Source organism: Meleagris gallopavo, chromosome 29 (genome assembly GCF_905368555.1).
Source record: "Meleagris gallopavo chromosome 29, MGAL_WU_HG_1.1, whole genome shotgun sequence".
In the NCBI taxonomy this organism is placed as follows: Eukaryota; Metazoa; Chordata; class Aves; order Galliformes; family Phasianidae; genus Meleagris; species Meleagris gallopavo.
The window spans coordinates 563,643-573,341 of NC_139432.1; the positions used below are offsets into that span (position 1 = coordinate 563,643).

The following is a 9,699-nucleotide window of genomic DNA, read 5'->3' on the forward strand; positions in this document are numbered from 1 at the left end:
GCATAGATTTGTTCCCCCAAGGTCCAAGAGCTCAACACAGCATTTGTTGAACTTCTTGAGGTTCTGATCAGCCCATTTCTTAAGTTTATTTAGGTCCCTCTGACTAACAGACCTGTCCCAAAACATACTGACTCCTCCCCTCAGTTTGGTGTTCTCCACTAATTTGCCAAAAGTGCATTACATTCCATTTTTCTGAATATTCATATAAATGTTAAACAGCAGTAATACCATTATTGATCACTGAAGTGCCACACTAATTATTATTTACCAGGTAAAATTTGCATTACTTGTCATGACTCTTTGAGCATGGCAGCCCCCAGCATATCATCCACTTAGCCAGCCATATCTCAATAATTTGGCAATAAACAGGTCCGGGAGATGGTATTGATGATCTTGCTAAAATCAAGATACACAACATTCACTGTCCTCCCACTGCTCACAGTGATAGTCAACTCATCACAGGAGGCAATGAAGTTGATCAGGAAAGATTTGACCTCATTAAACCCTTGCTGACTGTTCCTAATTACTTTCTTGTCTTTTATGCGTTCTTGGAGTCATTTACTCCTTAGCATTTCCAGGAATTGGGCAGTGGATGATTGGCTTGCACTTCACCTCTTCTCTGTCCTTACGAAAATGGAGGTAATTTTATGATCTTCAAAAACTTATTCTTTTTATTTTTCAAAGAGAATAGAGTGGCCATGCAATGACTGGATGCCATCTCCCTGGTTCTACGAACTCATGTCTCTACAATTTGTTAAGGATTCCTTAGTTTTTTCTTTCTCTCTTGTGAGTGCAGCTTTATTTCCACACACACTGTTAGCAGGCTCAGGGACTGTGGAGGTCTGAGGACAAGCTTTTGCTAATGAAAACCAAGAAAAAAGATAAGCATTGAATATGCCAGCCTTTTCTCAATCCCTTGCCACTTGGTGCCCTGCCCCATGGAGCAGTGTGTCCACACTCTCCTTAGCTTTCTTACTGCTGCCAAAGGACTTGAAGACATCTCTGTTTTTGTCTCTCAATTCTCTTGATAGTTTCAATGCCAGCAGATCACTGTTTTTTCTTATCCAATTCCCATACATGCATGTAGTGTCACTGTACTGGACAACCTGTTCCTTATTCTAAGGGAATTGTCCTTTCTTTTGTTCTTCATGATCAGCTGGAAGCTCCATATTCACATATTCCAGTCCTATGCTGTGTTTGCTCAACTGAGTCACTCAGGGAAGCTGGTAACATCTCTCACTCAATCAGAGTTTGTGCAGACACTGAGAAAAGATATTTATGACAGAATCATAAATAGAGAGAAGGAACAACAAAGACAGAGCTATCAACAGAGGGAGATTGATGGTGTAGCTGGTGACAGTTCCCGAAGGACTGTGGGCCACAAGTAACCAATCACTGGAGGATGTACTTCCTTGAAGGGACTGCATTCTGTGCAAGACCCACACTACAGAAACAAGAAGGAAGGAACTGAAGAATAAAAGATAAAGGAACAAGCAGAGGAAAAAATAATCTGTAATGGCTGGAACCCAGCCTCCTGTGTTGTCTGTTCCTTCACCAAAGGGATTGAGTATAATCTGTTGTGATAACAAGGGCAATGGAGACTAGCCAGGTGGAAGTGAAGTTGTTTCTGGCAAGAATGAAAGATGTTTTTTTCTTGAGTGTGTAAATGTTTGTCATCATTGTTTCCCAATGCCCAAATCAGTATCTAAATATTTAAGGTTAAATCTCCCAAGTCAAGTCTATTCTGCCTGCAATAACTGCTGATTTCCCTGACTTTGAGCCCACAAGTTTTCTTGCTCTTGTGTTAATTATTTTCTCTCCTATCCCACTGGGAGAGTGAGTGACTGTGTGGGTGCATAGCTGCTAGCCAGGGCCAGCCCAACACAAGCACTGAAGCAGCCCCAAAAGAACAAACGGCCCCAAAGCTGTAACTCCAGTAGGTATGCTTTGAGTCTTCTGAGCAGATGCCATAGATAAGATTTCAGGTAACATTTGAAGTCTTTCAATCACTTCTCTGAAGCCAGTATAGGTTATATTTGCAATAAATTTCCTTTCCAGACCAATCCAAAATCCGAACATCCTGTGGTCTGGTGGCTAATATCAACTTCACAAACTATGTGTCCTACATATTTCAGGGACCAATCATAATTTGGCTTCACACAAACAGAAGGAAGGTGTGATTTCATGGAGTAAGAAGAAAGGAAAGGTTTTTTGATCAAGAAAAGATGGTGAATTGACATGATGGAGAAGCATATGTTGCAGATGTGAGCAGAGATCCATTCCGTTAGTCAAGTCACATCTAGTGATTGCAAAACGCTGTATACAAGTATGCCATGTAAGAATGGAGGGAGCTTCAACTGCACAGCATCATGTCTGTTTTCTCAGTCTCAGTGACTGCAGCAATTAGGAGTCTACTTTTTGCAGAAGCTCCCTATGTGGCCATGGGTGTAAGTCATTGAGGTACTGACAAGGTCACAAGGGAGTTGTAAGGATTCACATAATTATTACTCACCAATTACAGTACATCCACAGCAATTAAAAAGTTGTCAAATGCATTCTAAAGATGGACATGTGGCCCCTGAATAAGAAAGGCTCTTCATACCACTATGGCTGCAGACATGGTATTTCGGCTACACTTTATCCAAGTTCCCTTCCTTATAGGTGAGGTGGAGAGTAAGGAAAACATTGAGGTGGACTTACTGAAAAGAAAAAAAAATTAAAAAAAAATTGGAGAAAGAGCAATGGGAGGTTCTCTTTGCCACCAAGGGAGATCAAATCCAAGAAATATCAGGATAAGGACAACAGGAAGTTCCTAGGAAGTGAACAAAAGTAAAAATCACCTTCAATAAAAAGGGGACAAGAGTATTGTCAGTACACAGGGGTATACTCAAAGCTCAGGTTCCAAATCTTCTAGCAGCAATGAGGACCAGCTCAGCAGTGACAGTAACATGGATACTCGGTAGTAAGCCTCCTGCCATGCCACATCCTTTTTCTGCTCCTCACTCAGTCCCACTCTCAGTGCAGATCACAGATCTTCTGAGCTAACAACAAAGTCTCCTTGTCTGTACACACCCTACCTGTCTGTGACCTGTTTCTGAGGACAGAGGAAACAGGAAGTATCAAGAAATTCAGTGGAATAAAGTCTGTGCAATTTATTGGGAACTTGGCAAAAAAAAAAAACAAAAAACCTGTTCTCAAGGAATTAGCGAGCTTGAGTAACCCATGTCTATTCTATTAGACTTTATGATTAAAGGCTGACAAGTTCCTACAATTGCATGAGAACCACTGTAAGTGAATTGATGAAATACTGGAGCAGCCTTTACTAGCCTATGCTGCAGCTGCATGTCAGTGGATGTTATTAAAGAGATAACATCCCAGCAAAGCTGCAATAGAGTTAGTTTTCTTCATAGTGGCTGGTATGGTGTTGTTTTCAATTTTCAAGGAAAATAATGTTGATAATTGTCATGTTACAAGTATAGTTTGGCTTTACCTGACAGAGCTCCCCAAACACAAGGACTTTCACTGAACAGATTAAAAAATGGCTGTCAGAGCCCCTCCAAGATTTTCATTGGACAATTTCATAAACATTCAAAAAGAAAGATGATTTATTGAAGCAGTAGACATAATTGGTTTGGGATTGTTGCTGATAAATGCATTAGATGCAGTAGTGCTAATATATGACAATAGCAGCAGCACTAGGGTTGTTATTCCCCTACAAGTGTTAAACCATGACACCGTGCTAACATGCAGGTGAAAAGGGGTGTCTATGGCATACAGTATTACATGAACTAGGCAGGATAGAGATTGGGCCACCCACTTTAAAAATCCTGTGTTTTAGGCTTGCAAAGGCTGAAAATAGCCAGTATTTTCTTTAGCAGTTCACCTGTGAAGCTCTGGGTATTGTCAGAATACAAAAGAGAGACAATGGGGGTTGGAGGTCTGAGGAAATAAATGCTGGTGAAAAGGGTCTGAGGTCATCAAGAGAGCAGATGTTTTTTCTCTGTTGCCAGATCTCACATATGATCTTTGCTAACAGTGTCAGGAAGATCTGAAGAAAGATCATCAGCATAGCATCTCCCATTCACAGCTTTCTTCCTTCATGGATCTAAAGTTATCCTTGCTTATTTGAGGCTACGGCAGAAGGTTGGGCTGTGCTCTGCCCATGGCTGTAAATGCTCTACTAGTTCCCAGGTAAAAAAGCTCAGAAGGGAACAGCTTTGAGAGAAAGAGGCTAGTTCTGATAGCACAGATACAAAACAGAGTAAAGCATTTAAGTCAAAATTACCCATGGAATGTTTACGTATCATAGTCATTGTGAAACAAAAGAGAAATGGAGATGTCACTGTGGTGATCTGACCTTGTCTGACTGCCATATGTCCACTCAGCTACTCTCTCACTAAACCTCCTCAACAGGAGAGAAAGAGAAAATAAGGCAACCAAGGATTCAGAAGTTCAGGTAATTTTCTACTCAGTCCTGCCAGTAAGGGAGAAGGATGGGAGGAGAAGTATTTTCCAAGTTAACAAATGGTTGTTGGTATTTGTTTTATGTTGGCAACAAAAGGTGTTGGCAAAAAGGATTTTGGTTTCTATGAGCAGGGAGCCCTGTTGGAAGATTGACACCTGATGGAGAGAGATGAGATCTACTTTTCAAAGCAGAGCACATGTGTCTTAACCAACAGGTTGGCCAGCCTGGAAACAAAAGCTGTACTAGGACAGGTGGGGGAAGTGAATATATATAGAGAGAGTAGTCAGCAAAATACAGCTTAAATTGGGATGCTTCCAGCAGGTGCAAACAGACAAAGAAGTGCATATAGGGCACAGCTGTAGAGGATCTCCTTGCATCCCTACAGGCAAACCTGCATGTTCAGTTACATCTCTGAAATGCCTGTACATCAACACATGCAGCATGGGGAATAAACAGGAAGAATTAGAGATCTTTGTGCAGTCACAGGTCTATGATCTCATTTGCAATTATAGAGACATGGTGGGATAGCTTGCATGACTGGAATGCTGTCAGGGATGGCTATGTGCTTTTCAGGAAAGACAAGCCTGGAAGGTAAGGGGATTAAGTTGTTTTCATGAGACAGAGCAACTGTAATGTATTGAGATCTGCCTAGGGGTGGATGAAGAGTGAATCAAAAACTTGTGCGTAATGATTTAGGACAAGCTAATGTAGGTGACAGTGTTACAGGTGTTTACTATAAGCCACCTAATCAGGAAGGGGGAGTCAATGAGGCCTTCTGTAGGCAGATGAAAGTAGCCTCATGATCACACTTCTTGGTTCTCAGGAGGGACTTCAGCTACCCCAGTATCTGCAAGATATCAGCAGTCTGTTTGAAATCAGTTGAAACTAGTTCTGTCTGAAGTAGGAGCAAGCCTCTGGACTCTTCCCACAGAGGCCAGCTGCCTGCAGCTGCCACAGAAAACTTATAATATGAACCCAGTATAGTGGTTCAGTGGATTAGGAAGCAAAACTAGATAGATTTTAAAAACAAAACAAACAAACAAACAAAAAGAAGACATAAAAGAAACAGTTCAGGCTTCAGTAAGGAATTCCAAAAGAAAATTCTGAATGACATTAAAAGAAACAGCATTATTATTGACAATTAAAGATGTGGAAGAAATGCTCCAAACATGCAGTCATCTAATGCTCCCTATAGAACTTTTTGAAGTAAATTTAGCAATTTAGCATTGAGAGGATGGAGCTGGTTACGATCTCTGTAATTTTGTTATCATCAGCACTTGAGCTGTCTGCATTGATGTGTTTCTGTGCCAGAAGTCCCTCAGGCCTTTTCTCTTTCATTTAAAAAAGTCTTCTTATGTGAAAGCATGTGGCATAAACCAGGAAATGAAAAGGTAACAATGCTGGAAACCAAAACTCAACCCATATCATTAGCATAGATACTTGCTAATGATGAGACTCAGAAAATAATTACCTCTACAAAGAGTGACTCTGCCTGGGGCAGTACAGGACTACTATAAAAGCTGGCTCCTCTCCACTCTCATCCACTTCTCTTGCCTCCTTCTCCTTGGAGATGAGGTGTGTGTGATGCTATTTCTCCTCCTTCAAGATCACCACTCTCCTAATAAATGTCTAAGCTGATACCAGCTGTCCTAGCTGGGGAATGGCAGCTTTCTCACATGGAACAGGGAAGAGGACAGAAAGTATTCTACAGAATGAGGCTAGGGCTTATCTGAGGTGGATCCTGGGCTTTCAATATCTTTTCATAGAGAATGATAGAAGGGCCTGGGTTGATTTGAAAAGGACCTCAATGATCATTTAGTTGCAACCCCCCTGCTATGTACAGGATCACCAACCACCAGACCAGGCTGCCCAGAGCCACATCCAGCCTGGCCTTGAATGCCTCCAGGGATGCAGCATCCACAACCTCATTGGGCAACCTGTTCCAGTGTATCACCACCTCTGTGTGAAAACCTTCCTCCTAATATCTAACCTAAACCTCCCCCATCTCAGTTTAAGACCATTCCCCCTTGTCCTATCACTATCCACCCTCGTAAACAGCCATTCCTCCTCTTGTTTATACGCTCTCTTCAAGTATTGGAAGGCCACAATGAGATCTCCCCAGAGCTTTCTCTTCTCTAAGCTAAACAATCCTAGTTCCCTCAACCTTTCCTCACAGGAGAGGTGCTCCAGCCCTCTGACCATCTTAGTGGCCCTCCTCTGGACTCATTTCAAGAGCTCTGCATCTTTCCTGTACTGGGGGCCCCAGGCATGGACACAATACTCCAGATGGGGCCTCACAAGAGCTGAGACAAGGGGGACAATCACTTTCCTCTCCCTGCTGGCTATTGAAGAGCACCTGTCGCAAGACTGACCCCTGAGGGACGCCACTTGTGACCGGCCTCCACCCTGACACAGAACCATTAATCACAACACTTTGGCTGCATCCAGTCAACCAATTCTTAATCCTCAGAACAGTTCATCCTTCAAATCCATACCTCTCCAATAGGTGTTTGCTCCAACAGAAAGAAAAACTCAGCTAAAACTTCTTAGAAGCCATCATGGCTAACTTAGTCAGCTTCCAGAACAACTATTTCCAGAGCCAACTCTTTGCTGCACCAATAGGATTTAGTATGACAAGAGCACTGTTCACAGAGGGATGTATGTGTGTGTTTAACCCTACCCTCCATGTAGTAAATAATTAAGTTTACCCAGCCATCTCGAATCTCGTTAACTTGAGCCTTAGTTACAGTAAAGCTTAGTTAAATCACTATATTTTATCTATATTATATCAATAAATATATTCTAGCCTCTCTCCTACAAGTGCAGTATAGTGTAGTCATTTTCCATCTAGAACAACTCTTTATCAGCGAGTATAATGATAGGATAAGGTGTAATGTCTTTAAAGTAAAAAAGTAGATTTAGGCTAGATATTAGGAATACATTCTTCAGTTAAACAGGTTGCCCAGAGTAGTTGTGTATGCCCCATCCCTGGAAATATTCAGGGTCATGCTGGATAGGACTCTGACACCTGATCTAGTGGAAAGTATCCCTGCTTATAGAGGTGGATGGAACTAGAGATCTTTCAGATCCCTTCCAACCAAAACTATGCTATGATTCTACAACATTTTCTGTGAATTCACAGATAGCATAGAGAGGGGACAAGTCAAAAGAGTCAAGAACTCTTTTCCAGAGTGTTACATACAGCAGGAAACATACAACTATGGGAAGGCCAAAAAAAATGGCCATCAAAGCAAGATGAGGAAGCAGGGAAAGAAAAGGACGTGACACATTCTCACGCACAGGAAGACTTGGATATTCAGATGATACTTGCTGGAAATTATCCTGAGGAAACAGGATAAACAGCGCCTTGAAACAGCGCCACTGCCGTGAACCAAGCTGATGACACTTACCTGTTCAGGAACGGTCCTGCACTTGAGCTGAGTTTTGTGTCTCATCAGTGCAATCCTGCCCTAAAAATCCTCAGGCCTTTCATCTCAGCACTTAAAAAAAACCTTCATTAGAGGATGGGCATGGCATAAATCTGGAAATGAAAAGGCTCACTGTAGGAAACTAAAGCACAGCTCATATCATTAGCAAGGATGGCTTGCATTTAAGGTGAGCTTGTTACAAAATTAATACCTCTGCTAAGGGTACCTCTGGGCCTACAGCAATGAAGGACCAGTATAAAAGGCAGCCCAATTCCCAGCTCTCCCATCCACTTCTCTTGCCTCATTCTCCTTGGGAACCAGGTAAGTGTGAAGCCCTCTCTCCTCTTGCAAAGCGAGATTTTGCCTCAGTGGCCTTCTTGTCAAATAGTTATTCTGTCCTGTGCTGGGGATTGGAGCTCTTTGCTATGGGAGGAGGATAAGTCTGCAGAGAGTGACTGGGACACAGCTTATATAGCTTGTGATTTATGCACTCTGTGAGAGTCTCCTTGGGCCAGGCTGCTCTTTGTAAGGCTCTGGCATGACAAAGGGATGTGACATGCTGTCACAGTCTTCATCTTCATTCATAGTAGCTGCCTGGGCTCCTTTGTGAGAGGGTATCCACTTGCTCTTCACATAGTCGTGTACTGTGCTTCCTCCTAACTCTCTCCTAGGTTTACTTCCAATCCAAAGACATGTCCTGCTACTCCCAGTGTGTGCCATGCCGGCCCTGCGGCCCCACCCCTCTGGCCAGCAGCTGCAATGAGCCCTGTGTCAGGCAGTGCCAGAACTCCAATGTCATCATCGAGCCCTCTCCCGTGGTGGTGACCCTGCCTGGACCCATCCTCAGTTCCTTCCCACAGAACACCGTTGTGGGATCCTCCACCTCCGCTGCTGTTGGTAGCATCCTCAGTTCTGAGGGTGTGCCCATCACCTCGGGGGGCTTTGACCTCTCTGGTTTTGGAAGCCGCTATTGTGGCAGAAGGTGCTACCCCTGCTAAAGGTGCTGACCATTGTTCTGGGGAAGTTCTTCCAAAAACTACCAGATAAAGGAGGAATCTTCAGGCCACTGCTTTCAGAATACCTGACCATCCTCAACTATTCTAGAAAATGCTGACAGGAAGAAGAAAGACCAGCCTTTCTAAAAGCCTGGCTCACGTCTCTTCTTCCATTCCACCACCTACCTCTTTCCATTTTCATTTTTTTCCCCCCTCTATGCTCGTCTGGGTGTTGGGACTACCCTGAGCCAGCCCATCCTCTGCTGGAAAGCCAGGCACATGTCCTGCATGAAGTCTACCACAGGATCAGGTGAATCCTGCACTGCAGAACCTCTGTTCGGATTGACCTCATTTTCCTCTTTAAACATTCATTAAAGATTTCTGCATATCACTTTGGGCTTTTGATGTTTCTTTCCACTGTATGTAGCCTCCAGAGCTGCCCAGGGAGAATGTCTTTGCTCTTGGTGGGTATAAAATGAGTGTTTAAGGAGACCCTTCTCCATTCCCAGAATAGGTCTTCTGCCACCAACAGCCATCCTGTTAGTGTAGTTTCAACCAGTTTTGTGTCTTGGACAACTGGTGCTGTCAACTGGGGTGGTCAGACCAGGAACAGATGGTACAAATGGATAGTGAACAACTTAATGTTGGGATGTGAGCAGGTGGTGTTAATGCTGGGTGTCCTCACTGATCTCTGCCAGCTCCTGAACAGCTCGTGCTGCACCTGGGCTCTGCTCACAGCCACTGTCTAGTACATAAAAACTTCTTTGTACCTAGCTCTGCCTATTATTTATGATGATAAATCTTGGAGAAA

At 43.1% G+C, this 9,699-nt stretch overlaps 1 protein-coding gene across 4 annotated transcripts; it reads left to right on the top strand.

Moving 5' to 3' along the window:
* The first annotated feature begins 8,051 nt into the window (after positions 1–8,051).
* On the top strand, positions 8,052–8,891 carry LOC100549140 (feather keratin Cos1-1/Cos1-3/Cos2-1-like). Of its 4 annotated transcripts, none has more exons than XM_085210824.1 (2): positions 8,052–8,214; positions 8,565–8,891. In XM_085210824.1, the coding sequence occupies exon 2, from the start codon at positions 8,586–8,588 to the stop codon at positions 8,889–8,891; it is 306 nt and encodes a 101-aa protein (XP_085066950.1). In that variant the 5' UTR covers positions 8,052–8,214; positions 8,565–8,585. The 4 variants fall into 4 exon arrangements, with proteins under 4 accessions (XP_085066950.1, XP_085066948.1, XP_085066949.1 ...); XM_085210822.1 differs by having other exon boundaries at positions 8,136–8,261; XM_085210823.1 differs by having other exon boundaries at positions 8,136–8,229; positions 8,581–8,891.
* Positions 8,892–9,699: the final 808 nt, after the last annotated feature.

Bases quoted from the DNA above. Each gene is read 5' to 3' on its own strand.
- LOC100549140 (XM_085210822.1), top strand. From the start codon at position 8,136: ATGAAGGACCAGTATAAAAGGCAGCCCAATTCCCAGCTCTCCCATCCA. The intron at 8,262-8,564 runs GTGGCCTTCTTG...ACTCTCTCCTAG, and splicing joins CAAAGCGAGATTTTGCCTCA to GTTTACTTCCAATCCAAAGA.